General features: G+C 37.2%; 1 protein-coding gene across 2 annotated transcripts in view; it reads left to right on the forward strand.

Moving 5' to 3' along the window:
* cntnap5l (contactin associated protein family member 5 like) overlaps nt 1-19,488 on the forward strand; it is a 111,672-nt gene that overhangs the window by 63,007 nt on the left and 29,177 nt on the right. For both annotated transcript variants that reach the window (XR_010520901.1, XM_065241022.2), the window contains exons 4-7: nt 11,965-12,112; nt 12,351-12,554; nt 15,171-15,355; nt 17,334-17,477. Coding sequence is in view for 1 of the 2 variants with exons in the window: in XM_065241022.2 (XP_065097094.1) it covers nt 11,965-12,112; nt 12,351-12,554; nt 15,171-15,355; nt 17,334-17,477 (681 nt within the window). In the remaining variant the exon portion in view is untranslated. The remainder of the gene's footprint in view (nt 1-11,964; nt 12,113-12,350; nt 12,555-15,170; nt 15,356-17,333; nt 17,478-19,488) is intronic.

Below are 19,488 nucleotides of genomic sequence, written 5' to 3' on the forward strand. Positions count from 1 at the left end.
AGTGTAAAGCCCACCGTAACCCACGTACATAGACTTCTACAGACCCACACATACATAAACACAAAATCAATATATTTCATTTCAGAACACTCTCTTATCTGTTCCTCTGTTTGGATTGGTAAAAGCCGGTGATCCTAGGCAACTTTTCTCAGCTCTGACTAAAGCAATAATGTAGGGAAAACGTACAAGAAAATAAAGATCCCTTATCTTGTAAAAGGGTTGTCGGTTTTACACAAAAGCTTTCACATACAAAGCATTAGGTGCTATTTACACACACACACACACAAAAACTTATTGTATATTTACTCAATAAAGAACTGTGAGTACAGTGGTTTGGGAAGAAAGGTAGGCTATTCATTTTAATGAAATGTCTGTAATCTCTAAATACATATCTGTAAGTAGGACCCGTGCTGGTGGTATTAAAATGTGACCCGATCTGGCGAAATGAGTCGGAAGTCGCAACGTTCTATTTTAAGATATGAGCCGATAATGTGGAAAAACAATGAAATTATCAAAAAAAATATTTTTAGCTAATTTCAAAGAACAGACATTAAATCATAATCTCCCAAAGTTTCGTAGTCCAAATAATTGAGTAAAGGTGTTTAAATGACTATTAAAGTTGAAACAGTTTTACTTAATCCGCTGGAAATTGCTTTTCTCAAATACTCTCGTCACCTCCGAGCATTCCGGGGATCCCCTGAAACGTCACTATCTCTCCAAATATGGTGTTACACGTTGTTTTAGAGCCAATCAGAAATCTTCATAAACGCTGATCGTTTGTCAATGGGAAACCCCGGGGCACCTGATTGGTCCAGCCATCCTCTTGTCAGTCTCGCAGCACACTACTCTCCTATTTAACTCCTTTTTGAATTGTTTACACTGTTATTGTTAACTAGCCTACACAAAGATATGATTGCATAGGCAAGCATTATTTGTTTTCTTTTTGCTTGTCTCTCTCATTTTCTCTCACACGCGCGCGCACACGCGAACACGCACGCGCACACGCGAACACGCACGCGAACACGCACACACGCGAACACACACACACACACACACACACACACACACACACACACAATGTAAAAATGCAATGGATTTTGAAAGATATCTACAAAAAAGGGGCAAAAAACTTTAAAGGCGTTTTTCTCAGGTTTTCAGTTGGAAAAAGAAGACAGACAACCTTAATTCAAATGTCTATATCTTTAAAACCATTCAAGGTATGACTTTCACTAGGATATCATTTGAAAGCTTATTATCTCCTCTTTCCACTGATACCAAAATCTCAATTTTGAAATTTGGGTCACTGTGACTCATTTTGCTGGATCAGGTCACAAATATTCATGAATGTAATTATTAATATTTTCCATTTGTCATCTGAAAAAAAAGTAATCACAATTAACTGCAATGTTTGAGGTTTGATTGCAAATGTATTCATCAGCATCATAAAAAGGTCATAGAGGCTGTGTACTTTTGGTGCTGTGTGCTCCGGCTGCAAAGCACTCGCCAAGCCTTTTCATAACGTTTATATTTTCCATCAAACGCTATAAAGCCTTGGCTCTGCAAACCGCCCACTTTATATCCCGCATAATGCGATTTTGGTGTCGGAATCACCACCTATTTAAAATCAATGCCAATGACGTGGAGGAGCTTTAGCGTAAGTGGCTAACAGCGGCTAATGTGGCAAGGAAGATTCATCACATTGTGACAGATTCCATTACGCCACCTTAAAAAGGTCAATCAGATCAAAAGCGTGTTTATAGATATTTTCTCCCGGCCTTTCACATATATGGCTCTGTCTCTGTCTGGCGGTAGAGTTGTTTGTCCACATCAGGTGTGGCCTATTCGTGTTTCCAGAGAGCTGGAGGTAAAATGTCAAGTATTGATTATGTTGAGCTAAAGGCGCTAAAGGCTCAAATTAAATCATCTTCATGTTCTGGAAAAATATGTTTACAGAAAGGGCTTTGACTTCTCTTTTTATTTGACACAAAGGAGAAGAAATAAGGATATCAGCTAGTATTATCTTATCGATAGATAGATAGATAGATAGATAGATAGATAGATAGATAGATAGATAGATAGATAGATAGATAGATAGATAGATTATATTTATATATTTCCATAGGTCAAAAAGCATCCTCAGTGCATTAATATGAGATAGTTGACACACAGGACTTTCATACCTCCGCTTTCAATCGAGGTTCAATACCTCAAAGTTAATTGACCTATCTTGTGAACTTTAGAAGCAACGCAAAATGTCAACAGTAGCTTTAAAATGCAAAATAATAATGATTATAATTTAAAAATCAATACTTGGCGTCTGTGTATTGATTCTATATCGAGATGAAAGAGTGTCATGGTGTTATGCTACATCGATTTTTTCCCCTCCACCTTGTTCAGAGCATTCAAATGCCATGGCCTGGAAGTTACTAGACAACATTTCAACTTTAACCCCTACCAAAAGGCAGATAGTAAGCAATGTGTTGCAGTATTGAAGGCACAATATGCAAGATTTTGCATTAAAATATCCCAAAAATACTAGCGCAGTGTTATTTACTTTGTTTATATGTGTACTTTAATTATCGCAAATGTTTTCAACAAGGTTTGAATCTAGAGAATTTGACGTTTTAAAAAACTGTTCATAGAGTCGCCTTTTGGTGATGTCATGTCCACATTATAGACAATCTTATTTTAATTGCGGTAGAAATCATAGATGGGTTCGACCTCATGCAGTGCTGAGCAGACTGATCGGCATATGACATCATAATATCACAAGAGCCCAAAGCAGTATAGAGACAGAGCACAGTTATGCTAATTTGAAAACCACACCCACCGGGGGGAACAATTCAACCGTCTCCATTCACTTTGTATTACGTGAGGCTGCCTCCTTGTCATTTCTGCCTTATAACAAAAACAGAATAATGCCTAAAAGCTGCTGTCTGACAAGGTGTACAGCCAACAAGCTAAAAAACCCAGAAATACGTTTTTATAAGCTGTCGCCCACTAAAACGAGTGTTTAAAGACACAAAAGTGGATCGCCGACTACGTTTCCCTCCAGTGGGCGTAGGTCTAACAATAGTATTACTATGAAAGGTTGCCTTGTTTTTAAACGCTCGTTTTTTGGAGTCGACAGCTTATACAATTTTTTGTTTTTTTTGGCTTGTTAGCTGTACATCCTGTCACACAGCAGCTTTGGGCATTATTCTGCTTTTTGTTATAAGCCAGAAATGACAAGGAGACAGTCCCGCAATCAATACAAAGTCAATGGAGATGGATGGATTGTTTCCCCCCGGTGGGCGTGGTTTTCTGGTTATGATGCGTTGAGCTCTGTCAATCGATATAGATGCCAATCGATCTGCACACTGACGTATGCGGAAGTAGTATTTTCAGGGTGTCCGCGGATCCTTAAAAAGTCTTAAAACGTCTTAAATTCTGTAGTATGAAAATAAGGCCTTAATTAGCATTAAAATGTCTTAAATCCGCTTATCAAAGGTCTTAAAATGTTGTCCAACCAACACTGCCAAGAACATTGTAACTGTTGTATACATCGTCATGTGTCAAGCAAAACTGAATAGGATCTACTAAACTTGCGGGGAGTTCGCTAAACTGCGTGGACCGGGTATAAGCAAATGGAGAAAAGTGTGCGTTTTAGCTATGGGGAAGTACACAATTAATGAAATTTGGTTACTTAATCCTGATTTTGCTCCGTGGTAAAGAACAGTTAGCGTACGGGGTCCGTTGTTTATTTTGCAAGAAAGTTTTAAAACTCGGAACAGTGGGCATCAAAGTTTTAGTGGCACACATGTAATGTAAGAAACATAAAGGTGCTGCAGAAACCTGTCGAAAACACCCGGTATCTCTCATTTCTGTTGTGCCTACAGCAGAGTAGCCCTAAAGAGCACCACGACAAGCTAAACATCTGCATAAGCAGTTTTAAGCACCGCAGCTTCTGCTCCATCATACATCCGATAAACGTTTAGCTGCTCCACTGCCAACGAACGAAGCCTGTCTTGTTATTCTCTTTTACAGTTTTTGCCTATTGCTTACACACTAAATCCGAATGCTTAGACCAAAGCCTCAATACCTAAACTTCTTGTAGCATATGCTTAAACACAGTGTAACCATAGCTTAAACACATTGTCAACTTTGCACTTTGTTTGCAATTCTGTAGCACACTTATTGCGAAACACTACACACGTTTTCTTACATTAGACACATTTTTCAAAAACGAAATCACCTATTATCATTGGGAAAACACTCTGTTCAAAATGCAAAAGCCATCTGGCAATTATAGGCACTTACATACACACCTAAATACACTTGTACAGAAAACAGAACACCAATCGGTCTGAGTCTTAGCACTACAAATAGGCCTCAGGTAAGACATTCTGAGAACTTTGCAAGCATGGAGGCAATGCGAGTAAGAGTAAGAGGAGGACAAAGAGAGAGAGAGGAGTTGGACGTGGACGTGGACATGGAAGAGGACAAAGACGAGGACCAGTGCGGAGACGTGTATCTGATGACATCAGGGCTACTCTGGTGGACCATGTCATAAATCATGGCCTATCTATGAGGGAGGCTGGGCAAAGAGTCCACCCTAACCTCAGTCGCTACACAGTAGCGTCAATACTAAGAACATTCCGACTGGAGAACAGGTATATCTTCAAGTTTCTACTTCTGTACCTACTGTATGTGTCACATGATTCTGTATCATATTACAGTATTACTGTACAGTACTATTCAAAAATGAGTAGTGCTGTGAAGTATATGTCGCCTGTGATGTCGACGAGGTCTTGTGGCCAGATCTGAACAGAAGGAGGGATCCATAAGACCCCCCAGGCCCCCACCACACACATACATGCGCACACAAACACAAAACAAGTGTGTTTTTCCCCACAATAGCAGTTTATCCAGTATTTGTTTTGTTTTTTACTTTTGTTTTGTGGCTAAATGTGATGACTTGTGGTTCTATTTTTCTTTATTCCTTTACGGTAAGAATGTTTTTTTTTAGGGTAAAAACTCTTGTTTGATTACTGAATAAATTTAAACAAATAAATATATCTTTAAATAAATCTACTTTTGAGTTTTACTAAAGACTGAGTCTAAGAAAATTACGATAAAAATAAAACCACAAAGACTGCAGTGTTATTTATAAAGCGGATCAGTGTGTTGCTGGTGATATGAAAGAGTAATTCAAATGGTGCTTGTGTGTATGGTTTTGTTACAAGAATTTCATTTTTAGAAAGGAGTGCTAAGTTTTGATTGCAGTGTTTCATTTTGGCATGGATGTGAGTTGTTAATCTCCAAGTGCTATGTCTGTGTGCCTTGTGTGTAGAGTTTTGACACAATGAGCCAAATTTTGCAAAAAGTGTGTAAGCAATAGGCAAAAACTGTAACGGCGGTTGACATCCAGCTTATAGGTGCATTAGCGCCCCCTTTGCTCCGGAGGGTGGATCTGATAATAGATCTAACACACTCTATATCCTTTACTCATGGTTTCATTCTCGATTATACAAATAAATAAGTAAAACCACATTAACCCAAATACACACAAAGAATTGTATTAAAATAAAACGAAGCCTGTCTTGTTTGCACAAAGGTAATACTTTGCTGATTAATTCTAACAGTTCTGAATTAAAACATTCAAAGCTTTGTTTAATTCTAAGTTGTTTACTTTGTCTATGTAAATATCTAAGTATGATAGGATATATAAGAATTTAATGGTGTGGTCTTTTACTCTGTCATGCATGAAAGCCCACTGCTTGCATATCCTGTGCATTAGACTGCCAATGTCTCAGCAATTTAACTATTTATATTTTTGCCATAAAATATTTCCCTGCCATTGTTTTGTTTCAAGATGCACACCAGTAAAGTATTTTGGAAGTTATATTTTTAAAAACTCCTTAAAAGTCCTAATATAAATAAGACCTAGTCCTGGATTCATCTAAACTCTATCTGGGTAACCAGACCTAATATTTTAACATTGTTGTTACATAAAACCATGTGTTTATTTTTGATACATTATTTGAATCAATTATTATTGTCGTCATTAATGCTTTTTCCCATTTAGCTCTATTTTTATTACCAAAAAGAATCATATTACTTGATCATCATCCTTTACCAAAATAACTGTTAGTAAAACACCCAAGGATTGGTTAAAACATTTTAAAATAATGTGATTTTAGTTCATTAAAATGCTATTTTTCTTCATATATTTTGTCATTGGGGACTTCTTAAAACCTTGTATGACGTTTAAGGTGAAAAACTTCACCTTAATATCAGCAAAGTGTAAACATTTTGGCTGATATTATTCTCGAAAACACAATCTTCTCGTGTCTTGTCACACACCTAGAAAACACATCTTGTTTTTTGTCATGAAAGATATAAGGTTCTAAAAAAAACACATGGATACATGTACACTGGACTATAAAATTGGACTTCATTGTCGTGATATAGGTCTTAAATTTCATTCATTATGACCTTAAAAAGGTCTTAAAAAGTCTTAAATTAGACTTTGTGAAACCTGCAGAAACCCTGATTTTAGCATCACGCGCTTCACACATCAGTCTTGTCGGCTTATGTCATGGTTCCTCACATCCTACCCTGGAGAGCCGGTGGCCTGCAGAGTTTAGCTCCAACCTTAATCAAACACACCTGAGCAAGCTAATCAATGTCTTCACAATCACTAGAAAATCACAGGTAGGTTTGTTTGATCAGGGTTGAGGCTAAAGTCTGCAGGGCACCGGCTCTCCAGTGTAGGATGTGAGGAACCCTGGCTAATGTTATAGGTAAACATAACGGTTATAAAACATTATTTTAGTACATCATCCGTTAACATGATTTGTGAATCCCTTCAGCTTGATTTCCAGTCGGCAGTGGAAGTGAAGAGTGAACTCCCATCATTCTCACCCCTTCATAACGTCATCATGCAACATTCAGTCGTTTTTGAATGACAACCTCTATTAGAGAAAATTATGTATTGTGCCTTTAAAGTTTAAATAAGAAATAATTAGGGAACTAAATTAGATAAAATATTGATTAAATAACGAATAGATTTGGTACATGCAAGCAGACAAATTATTTTATATTTATATTCATTATTTTTTTGATAATATATATTTCATTACGAACTAGGAGATGCTGATATCCAGGAGGCTTGGTATATCAGGAGCCCTTTTGTAAATGTTAGTGATAGATTGAGAACAACTTAAACAATAGCTTTTTGGTAAACTGCACATGTGCCTAATGGGAGACTTGTCTACACATCTGTACTTTTACTCAAAGACAGCACTGTTGCTTACTCACCCTACACTAAGGGTGTTTTCACATTTGTAGTTCGGTTCATTTGGTCCGGACCAAAAGCAAAAAAAATTATACATTGTAGCCTTTTTAGCAATTTTGGTTCCTTTTGAAAGCTTACCGAGACCACCTCTTCAAAGAAGTCTCAGTCCGCTTGTTTGGTCCACTTTTGGAGCGTACCAGAGTTCGATTGTATTCTCACTTGCCCAAACGAACTGCACCAAGTGAGATTCAACCGAACTAAACAAGGCAGGTGTGAAAGCACCCTAATACTGTTACCTGTCATTTTTATATAAGAACTTTTAAATATTAACTTCACAATTGATTATTCAAAGTCAGAGTTCCTTTCTTCCTAGTGTATCTCCCAAATGAACATCTTTGGAAAACTATTTTCTCTCTGTACTGTATCTCTCTCTCTCTCTCTCTCTCTCTCTCTCTTGTTCTTTTCATGTGTCTCTTTGCCTAAGCTAAGTGAACACACAAATACCAAGTCTATTTTTCTGTACAAGGATTAAACACCTAGGCCTTTATCCCTGGGTTGAGAAGGTGAATTACTTGTAAATTAAGTTTTCCTTTTATTGTCCACTGGGATATTGGGGGACGTTCGAAAAAGGATTCCATTATTCCCTTTTCCAATGAATAAAACATACAGGGAGTATTGTTGAATTATAGATAGAATTTTTACTTTGCACTATTTTTCATGCTTATTCCCCCATGAAAAGTTGTGAAACGTGGAAGAGATAAGACAAAGGAAGTCAAAGGAAGTCAAAATTGCTCATTCACATTAAACCAGTCTGCGTACAGTACAGGAAGTCTGCGAACTAGACCATCTATATCAACATTATGCATGTACAGTAGATGCTTAAAATAAAATTTAGACAGAGTATAATGTTTGCCTTCATGATGAAATTGATATAAAACGCTTACCAGAATCGGTGACCTTTTCCTCTGATTTCTACGTGTAATAATTCTGAGAGCTGTTGTGCTGTTATATAAATCATTTCATCATCCTAGTTTATATTTCATTTCCTCTCTCTGTTTTTTTGCCTTTTTTTCTGATGTTTTCCTCACTGTTGTTTTCTCACTAAATGAATTATTAATAAGTTTCAAGTTAAGTTCAACAACCTTAAAGACATCAGACCACAAAAGGTCAAAAACATGCTGTACTAACTTTCAGGATTAAATCAATCATAATTAATTTAATTGACTTTAATTTAGCAATTTCTGGTGAGATTTCGGGGACAGTTTGTTTTTAAAGCAGATCTTGGAACAGTGTAGTTCATATGCTTTTTTAACATCCTGCTCATTTACACCCCTCTTTAGTCCTACCCAAAAAAAAAAAACCTAAGCAGGGGTGTGAAGTTCACTTGGAAGTGAAGAAAGCATGTCAGTCTGTTCCTTTCCTCCTCTATATTTTCCAATGCAATCTCATGGAAATTTGTACAAATTTTACAAGGTGACTGATTCATATTAATTTGTACAACCACACCTTTTTGTACGATTTGCTTTCTCTCCTGTGACGTTGGTATTAGGAGAGTGTTTCATTATTGTTTTTATGGCAATCATGCGTTTTGTACGATTCACTTCTTACAAATTAGCAAATTCGTAAAATAGGTACGAATTCTCATGAGGTCACGCTGCGTTTTTCTCATATCTTACCGTTGTTTCATCACACCTTTGATATTTTATTAACTTTAATGAAGGTTCCTTCTTTATGTTTTCCAATGCAATCTCATGGCAATTTGTACAGATTTTACGAGGTTGGCAATTCGTATTAATTCATACGAGCACACTTGTACGTTTTTGATTTGCTTTCGTCCTGTGACGTTGGTGTTAGGAGAGTGGTTTGATGACAGTCCTACGCTTTTGTACGATTCACTTCGTACTAATAAGCCATCTCGTAAAATAGTTATGAATTCCCATGTGGTTACGCTGTGTTTTCTCAAACCTTACCATTGATTCATCACACCTTTGATATTTCATTAACTTTAATGAAGGTTCCTCTTCTGTATTTTCCAGTGCAATGTCACGGCAATTTTTACAGATTTTATAAGGTTGGCAATTCGTGTTAATTCATATCAGCACACTTGTACGTTTTTGTACTATTTGCCTTTGCATCTTTAACGTTTGTATTAGGGGAGTGGTTTCATTATTGTTTTTTATGACAATCCTGTGCTTTTGTACAATTCACTTCGTACGAATTAGTCAGCTTGTGAATTCCTGTGAGGTCACGCTGTGTTTTCTTACCATTGATTCATCACACCCTTGATCTTTCATTAACTTTAATGAAGGTTCCTTCTCTGTATTTTCCACTGCAATCTCATGGCAATTTTTACAGATTTTGCGAGGTTGGAAATTCATATTAATTCATACGAGCACACTTGTACGTTTATGTACAATTTGCTTTTGTCCTGTGACGTTGGTGTTAGGAGAGTGGTTTCATTATTGTTTTTTATGACAATCCTACGCTTTTGTATGATTCTCTTCGTACGAATTTGCAAACTCGTAAAATAGGTATGAATTCCCGTGAGGTCACGCTGTGTTTTCTCATATCTTACCATTGATTCATCACACTCTTGATCTTTCATTAACTTTAATGAATGTTCCTTCACTATTTTCCAATGCAATCTCATGGCAGTTTGTACAGATTTACGAGGTTGCCAATTTGTAATAAATTGTTGTACGACCACACTTGTATGTTTTTGAACGATTTGCTTTCGCTCCTGTGACGTTAGAATTAGGGGAGTGGTTTCATTATTGTTTTTATAACAATCCTACGCTTTTGTACGATTCACTTCGTACTAATAAGCCAACTCATAAAATACGTATGAATTTCCGTGAGGTCACGCTGTGTTTTCTCATATCTTACCATTGATTCATCACACTCTTGATCTTTCATTAACTTTAATGAAGGTTCCTCCTCGATATTTGCCACTGCAATCTCATGGCAGTTTGTACAGATTTTACAAGGCTGGCATTTCGTAACCATTCATACGAGCACACTTGTACGTTTTTGTACGATTTGCTTTCGCCCCTTCGACGTTGGTATTAGGAGAGTGGTTTGATTATTGTTTTTATAACAATCATACGTTTTTGTACGATTCACTTCGTACAAATTAGCCAACTCGTAAAATAGGTATAAATTCCCGTGAGGTCACGCTGCGTTTTCTCATATCTTACCATTGATTCATCACACTCTTGATCTTTCATTAACTTTAATGAAGGTTCCTTCTCTGTATTTTCCACTGCAATCTCATGGCAATTTTTACAGATTTTGCGAGGTTAGCAATTCGTATTAATTCATACGAGCACACTTGTACGTTTATGTACGATTTGCTTTCGTCCTGTGACGTTGGTATTAGGAGAGTGGTTTAATTTTTGTTTTTTATGACAATCCTACGCTTTTGTATGATTCTCTTCGTACGAATTTGCAAACTCGTAAAATAGGTACGAATTCCCGTGAGGTCACGCTGTGTTTTCTCATATCTTACCATTGATTCATCACACCCTTGATCTTTTATTAACTTAAATGAAGGTTCCTCCTATATTTTCCAATGCAGTTTGTACAGATTTTATGAGGTTGCAAATATTTTATTAATTTGTACAACCACACTTGTAAGTTTTTGTACAATTTGCTTTCGCCCCTTTAACGTTGGTGTTATGAAAGTGCTTTTATTGTTGTTTTTTATGACAATCATACCTTTTTGTACGAATAACTTCGTACAAATTAGCCAACTTGTAAAAAATTTACGAATTCCTGTGACGTCACACTGTGTTTTCTCATATCTTACCATTGATTCATCACACCCTTGATCTTTCATTAACTTTAATGAAGGTTCCTCCTCTATATTTTCCAATGCAAACTCATGGCAGTTTGTACAGTTTTTACGGGGTTGGCAATTTGTATTAATGCTCGTACCTTTTCGTAAAATTTGCTTTTAGTTCTGTGACGTTGGTGTTTCATTATTGGTTTTTATGACAGTCATACGTTTCTGTACGATTCACTTCGTACTCATTGGCCAAATTGTAAAATAAATATGAATTCCTGTGAGGTCAGGCTGTGTTTTCTCATACCCTACCATTGATTCATCACATCCTTGATCTTTCATTTACTTTAATGAAGCAGACAGGATGAAGGAAATTAGTTTATTCTGGTCTGGATTTTGTATGCACACTTTAACTCAGTGAAAAACAAACAGACCAGCTGCCATTTTTCAAACACAGTTTGTCATCTTCCCTCTTACAAGCTCTGGGAATGATTTATTTTCAGCCAATCTTAATAAAAATAACTAAACAAATCAATCCAGAAGAGATGAATCTGTACATAGTAGAAATACCAAGAAGGTCACAACTCCTCCAAAAACAATTTGGTCTGATTTGATCAGTACTGGGGAACAAATATCCAAACCCGGAGTGAATAATTTGTGTAAATATAAGGCTTGCATCTTACAAAAGCATTGTATACTAAATGATATCCGCAGGGCCTGTTTAATATCTATAGTATTTCTGTCAGTTGTTTTCTTGAAGAGTCTCTAATAAACTGTTAGTGAAATTACCATCGACCCGCAGAAATAAAGGGAAAAGTACGAACATATTTAATCTCAGTATTGGCAGTTGTATTTACCCAAACACTGGATGACCAAGATCCTTGCCTGTGTTTATGCGCAGACATTCACAGCAAACACTGATGCGGACACAGTGGTCCAACACAAACTCCCACACTCAATCAGGACTCGATATTTGCGGCTTCTACCCCTCGAGAAAAGCCCCAAAGGAGGAACAGGTCTACGTCTTGAAGTCTATGGCTGCACATACAGTAAGTGCTAACACTATCGCATATGCATACACACAAAATCACAAGCATAAGAGTTTCATGAAATATTGTAAGCATCACCATTAACTAAGTTCTGTAAACGTCTTCAAGATCTGAGTGTTTCTGAAATCCAGTCAGCTCAATCGAACTGACTCTGTGTCTGAGTATTAACATCTTAGGAGGTCAAAGGAAGTGCATGCGGATGAGTGAGTTCTTTGATCCCTTTTCCTGTCCTCCACAGAGTCTGACGTGGCCGACTTCGATGGTCGCAGTGCCTTGCTTTACCGGTTCAACCAAAAGTCCACCAGCACAGTAAAAGACGTGATCTCTCTGAGATTCAGGAGTCATCAGGCAGAAGGGGTTTTGGTTCACGGAGAGGGCCAGAGAGGAGATTTCCTCACTCTGGAACTTCAGAAAGGAAGACTAACTTTGCATCTCAATTTGGGTGAGAGGACTGGAACAAATTATAGCACACCAGATAAGTGAAAATAGGAAATTACAGTTTTTTCTTTTTTTAGAGAAATAGGAAATTGCTCAGGAGAATAGCACTGTACGCTGCAGAACGACCTTAGAGAAGAGAATAAAATGAGAGATTAAAGAGATACACCTGAGATGTAAACTAAACTGTTAGAAAATAAGGGCTTGTGAAATAAGGAACTACATGAAAATTTGGTTGCTGTGGCAACATTTTTTCATTTAGACTTGTTTTAACACCTGTACAGTTAAATGAAGCATCTGAAGCACTTTGTGCAATTTGTGACATCACCTGTTGCTCTTGTATAGCTGTGACCTTCAGTTTGGTGCTTAAAGGGATATACAACTTTCTTTAAAAAAATCTGATAATTTACTGACGCCCTATGTCATCCAATCTATCATCCAACCCTTTATTTTTTTGTTCAGTCGAGAAGAAATAAAGCTTTTGAGGAAAACATTCCAGGTTTTTTCTCCATATAGTGGACCTTTTTTTAATGCAGTTTAAAATTGCAGTTTCAATGCAGCTTCAAAGGGCTCTAAACAATCCCATCCAAGGAATAAGGGTCTTATCTAGCAAAACGATTGTAATTTTTGTCAAAAAAAAAAATTAATCTTTAAAACCACAACTTCTCATCTTGCGCTAGTCATGTGACGCGCCAGCGTGACATCACATCGAAAGGTCACGCATGATGTATGCTTAACTACCGCTCTAGTGTTTACAAGTGTGGAGAAAAAGGACTGTACGACGTTGTTGTATGTGGAATGATGGAAATTAATGTCTTTGTGTCATTCTATTGTTTAACTCTTTCACCGCCAGCGTTTTTAAAAAAAGTTGCCAGCCAGCGCCAGCGTTTTTCATGATTTTCACCAAAGTTTAATGCCTTCCAGAAAATGTTCTTCTTTAAATATATAAACATACAATATACCAAATGAAAGAACAGACCCTCTGCTTTCAATAAAAAAAAACGTTTCATCCTACCTTTAGTGGTTCTTTTGCAATCAGCTTTTGAATATGGGTACGTTTCTGCAAAAACACCACATTTTGAGCAAAAAGCAGAGATAATTCCATTTTTGTGACGGACTTTTCATAGAGATCCCATTCAGAGCGATCTTTAAAACAGACACGGACATGCAGCCGCTTGCCATAGGGCAATACTTCTGGGTTTAAAAAGTTGCGGAAGGGCCTGGTGGATAATAGCGGTATTGCGGAAAGACGGAAAATCTCGTCATTGGCAGGGATGCGTTTTCTCTTAATTGACGAGATATCTCGTCAATGGCGGGGAAAGAGTTAAAATGGTCCGCAAGTGTGCATTTCACATATGTAATGCCTGACCTTTAAATGTGATTAACTCTTTCTCCGCCAGCATTTTTCATGATTTTCACAAAAGTTTAATGCCTCCCAGAAAATGTTCTTCTTTAAATATATAAACAGACAATATATTAAATGAAAGAACAGACACTCTGCTTTCAAACAAAATAAAATTTGATCCTACCATAATTAGTTATCTTTTAATCACCTCTCAAATATGGGTAGGTTTCTTCAAAAACACCTAATTTTGAGCAAAAAGCTGAAATAATTTTATTTTTGTGAAGGACTTTTGATAGAGATCAGGTGCAAAGCGATCCTCAAAACTTAGACGGACATACAGCTGTTTGCCCTAGGGCAATACTTCCGGGTTTTATAAGTTGTGGAAGTGGGCCACCTGGTGGATAATAGCGGTTTTGCGGATTGTCGAGATAACTCGTCAATGGCAGGGAAAGAGTTAAGTAATATGTGAGGTCTTGCTGGCGCATCACTCGGCTACTGCAAGAAGAGAAGCTGTGGTTTAAAAGCACAGATTTTTTGCAACTATGATGATTATTTCGCTAGATAAGACCCCTATGCCGCATTTAGGATTGTTTAGAGCCCTTGGAAACTGCATTGAAACTGTAAACTATTGAGGTCCAATAAAGTTTACTATATGGAGAAAAATCTTGGAATGTTTTACTCAAAAGCTCAATTTCTTCTCGACTGAACAAAGAAAGACATAAACATCTTTAATGACATGGGGGTGAGTAAATTATCAGAATTTTTTTAAAGTGGAGTATTCCTTTAACCTGATGAAGGGGACATATCATGAAAATCTGACTTCTTCCATGTTTAAGTGCTATAATTGGGTTCCCAGTGCTTCTATTAACCTAGAAAAGGTAAAAAAGAACAACCCAGTAACTTAGTTTTGGTAAACCATTCTCTGCAAACGTGAAAAAATAGGTATTTATATTTGGCTCCCCTTGTGATGTCAGAAGGGGATAATACCACCCCTTAATCTGCACTATCCAACAATGGCACTGCCATTTAGTGCAGAGATCAACTCATTTGCATTTATAAGGACACACTCAAAACGGCACATTTTTGCTCACACCTACAAAGTGGAATTTTACCATGTTATAATAAATTATCTATGGAGTATTTTGAGCTAAAACTTCACACACATCTTAAAAACGTCTTGTGAAATGTCTTCTTTAATTCAGTGCAGCTAAATCAAATCTCTGCTTTCATTGTCTGGCTGACGTGATTTAGATGCTCTGTCCTGCTATCTCTGTACAGACAATGCCAAACTCCAGCCTAGTGGTCGGACAACCTCTGTCATGTTAGGGAGCCTACTGGACGACCACCACTGGCATTCAGTTCAAATCGAACGCTTTAACAAACATGTCAACTTCACCGTGGACGGGCACACACAACACTTTCGTAGCATGGGCCAAGAAGACACACTGGAGATAGACTATGAGGTGAGTTTAGAGTGTATTTCTTCCTCAGGCCAGTCTGACTATTCTTTCGATGAATGATTTAGAACATGATATTTGTTTTAGGATATGACTTGAAACTGCCCCTAATAACTATTTCTCATATCAGCACAACACCAAAGAACAAAAGATAAGAAGACAATCTGTTACTCTAACATGCACATAGATATTACATTTCCCCACTATCCAACCACTTTTTATCACATCTTATTAAATTACTGTCACTGAGCACTTATGAAAGTTTAAACTCAAGTACCACATAGAGAACATTCGGTACTTTCAGGTATCATCACAAATGTTAATGTCAGATCAATATTATTTCATAGACGTTTTGGTATTTGTATCGTTGTAATAATGTCTACTTTATAATGCCTTCAGTTCATAACATTGTCACATTAGGGGAATAGTTAAACACAGAGTTTAATTTACCAAAAAGATAAATGATTGTTGAAGGATGTATATAATGTGCTTATATACAGGTGCTGGTAATATAATTAGAATATCATCAAAAAGTTGATTTATTTCACTAATTCTATTCAAAAGTGAAACTTTATTTATTTTACTTTTGATGAACTGACACCTAACAAAAATCCCAAATTCGGTATCTCAGCAAATTAGAATATTACTTAAGACCAATACATAAAAAGAAATCTACGTCAACTGAAAAGTATAAACATGAAAAGTATGAGCATGTACTGTACAGCACTCAATACTTAGTTGCGGCTCCTTTTCCTGAATTACTGCAGCAATGCGGCATGGAGTCGGTCAGTCTTTGGTACTGCTCAGGTGTTATGAGAGCCCAGTTCGCTCTGATAGTGGCTCTCAGCTCTTCTGCATCACATCTTCCTCTTTACAAAGGTCAGGCGAGTTTGCTGGCCAATTAAGAACAGGGATACCATGGTCCTTAAACCAGGTACTGGTAGCTTTGCCAAGTCCTGTTGGAAAATGAAATCTGCATCTCCATTAAGTTGGTCAGCAGCAGGAAGCATGAAGTGCTCTAAAACTTCCTGGTATACAGCTGCGTTGACCTTGGACCTCAGAAAACACAGTGGACCAACACCAGCAGATGACATGGCACCCCAAACCATCACTGACTGTGGAAACTTGACACTGGACCTCAAGCAAAGTGGATTCTCATCTCTTCCTCCAGACTCTGGAAATGCAAAATTTACTTTAATCAGAGAAGTTGACACAAGGAATGCGACAGCTGAGACCCATGTCTTGCATACGTCTGTGCGTAGTGGTTCTTGAAGCACTGACTCCAGCTGCAGTCCACTCTTTGTGAATCTCCCCTACATTTTTGAATGGGATTTGTTTGACAATCTTCTCCAGGGTGCGGTTATCCCAATTGTTTGTACACTTTTTCTACCACATCTTTTCCTTCCCTTTGCCTCTCTATTAATGTGCTTGGGCACAGAGCCCTGTGAGCAGCCAGCCTTATTTGCAATGTCGTTTTGTTTCATGATGTCCTTGAGCAAGGTGTCAATGGTCGTCTTTTGGATAACTGTCAAGTCAGCAGTCTTCCCCATGATTGTGTACCCTACAGAACTAGACTGAGAGCCATTTAAATGCCTTTGCAGGTGTTTTGAGTTAATTAGCTGATTAAAGTGTGGCACCAGGGGGCTTCAATATTGAACCTTTTTACAATATTCTAATTCTGAGATACTGAATTTGGGTTTTTGGGTTATATATATATATATATATATGCTTTTAAAACTTTTAACTTAACAGTGAATTAGGCTGGTTAACATATTGTGATGCCCTATGTGTTGCTGAAAAATTGTCACCCTTTCTGGTAAAACCCTGTGTTTTGTGTTGGATCCATTTATGCCCTTTATGCTCTACAGGGAATGTTGTTTTACTGATCTCTGGGATCTGTGGTTTGTATGTACGTGTGTGTGTGTGTGTGTGTGTATGTATGCTTGTGTGCGTGTGTGTATGTGTTTGTGTGTCCTTATTCAAGCTCAGTTTTGGAGGAATTCCTTTGCCTGGTAAGCCTGGGACATTTCTGCATGAAAATTTCCATGGCTGTATAGAGAATCTCAACTACAATGGCGTCAATGTCATCGACATGGCCAAGAGACGGAAGCCACAGATCTATATGGTGGTAAGGTTATTTACAATTGACATTACCGTGAATACACCTTTTCGATATATCTGTCATCTCTGGGAATCAAATGGCACCTCAGCTAGTGGTTTTGGAGGCCATTAGACTGCTGTAAAAGCAAAGTGCTGATGTTTTGTGTTTTAGTATCTAAATACAGCTATTCATTAAGCACATGTTATGCAAGGCAACAACGAGTGCATTCATTTTATCATGGGTATTTAGTTCATGGCCTTGGTATTAATACATACTAGCATGACAATATCAGAAATATCAGTTGCTTAGTGTCTGAAAAATAGTGTGTGGCAGTGTTAGGGAGTAAATAATTAAAAGTAGCACCACTTCTAACCTTTTCATTTTCAATTGCGTGACTGTTTTTTATCTATAGTAGTTTTTCATCAAACTTTGCATTTAAAGGGCAGGCACAGTGTGATCCTACAATTAAAGTTGCTGTGTATATCTCTCTCTTACTCCTAAGCAGTAAAGTCTCTCCTTCCCTTCTTTGCAGTTGGTCTCATATACATTCTGCTTATTTTATTAGCTTCATTACTTATTACAATGAGCAAGATAGTATTTTGTCTTTGCTTACCACTTACCAGCAGTTTATTACTCGAAATGTAGCTTGTATTAATTTGTGTAAAGTATCATGTATCATACTTTCTTAGATTTGTTATTGCAGTAATTTCAATTAAAGGAATACTCCACTTTCATAAAAAGTGTGCATTTTACATATGTAACGCGTGACCTTTTGACTTGGTATGCACCGGTTGACCAACCATAAATCTGTTTTTTTGTATTTTTTCAGCCATTTTTTTTTCTTTTTCGGAAGTACGCCAGCCCGCACAACATTTTTAATAATTTCGCGAACATGTCTTTTGTGGGGAAGTATTTCGAAATCTGTGCGCAGGACATGAAGATTGCAGTCTGCATTCTGCAATGTCTGCAAAGGACAGGTTAATTGCGTACGAACAACAGTACTTTCGCAGGGCTCTCAAATTTTATGCATTTACATCTCACACATTCACATTAAGAGACACACATTTCAGTCAGTTCACATGCCACACTTTGTATTTTTCACGCTGAGAAGAGACTGATAACTTTTCCTACTATATACAATTACTCTATATACAATACAATATACAAGTTCTCTGTCGAGTTCATAGCTGTCTCTAGTTTTATTTTAATGTATGTTTAACTTTACATGACAACGCAAAAACTGACATGCACATGACATCAAAGTATCCCAAAAAACAAGAAGTTTCGATGAATGCGGTCAATAAACCTAAATTCGTGCTAAATTATAATTGATTTATTCAAAAACTCTCAACAGTTTGCAATCGGAAGCTTCCTTCGCGTTTCTTCTCTACCGTGGTGCAAATTTGAGGAGGAAAGCAGGATCGACAATGAAAACAAACCGAAACTTAAGACGGTGTTTCATGCGCTATGCGCATGCGTCGCCTGTGTAAAGTTACTGGAGCGCGCACGTCTCTCACAAGGATCGTAATGGCAGTGATTGACAAGCCAGAGGGCCAATCGCTGATGCGATGACCAAATGAGCAATTGGCTGATGTTTTTAAGGCCCTATCTTGTGCACAGATGACATATATTAATATTATTACTTTCAGTGCACCTAATAAATATTCTTTTATCATTTAGTAAAGACAGTTTCAAGTAATATTGCAAAAATGTATAAAACAAACATCCTCTTTTGCACCTTTAAGGTAGAAGAAACACAGGGAAAAAATGCAGTATTCTAATTTAACACTTTTGCAATCCTATATTTTTCTTTTTCATTTATTTATGCCCCAAATGCTTATGACCAGCATCAGTTTTGTCTTTCCTTTCCTTGTTTCCTTTCTTCCATTATATGTTTTTTCTTTCATTACTCATTTTATCCCCTCTCTACATGTTTATCCTTTCTTTCATTAGCATCTTTAACACAGTAATTTCGGTAAATTACCATGAATTTACCATAATGACTTTACCAGTCAATACAACAATGTGCTGTTCACAC

The sequence above is a fragment of the Paramisgurnus dabryanus genome, chromosome 14, assembly GCF_030506205.2.
Source record: "Paramisgurnus dabryanus chromosome 14, PD_genome_1.1, whole genome shotgun sequence".
NCBI lineage: Eukaryota > Metazoa > Chordata > Actinopteri > Cypriniformes > Cobitidae > Paramisgurnus > Paramisgurnus dabryanus.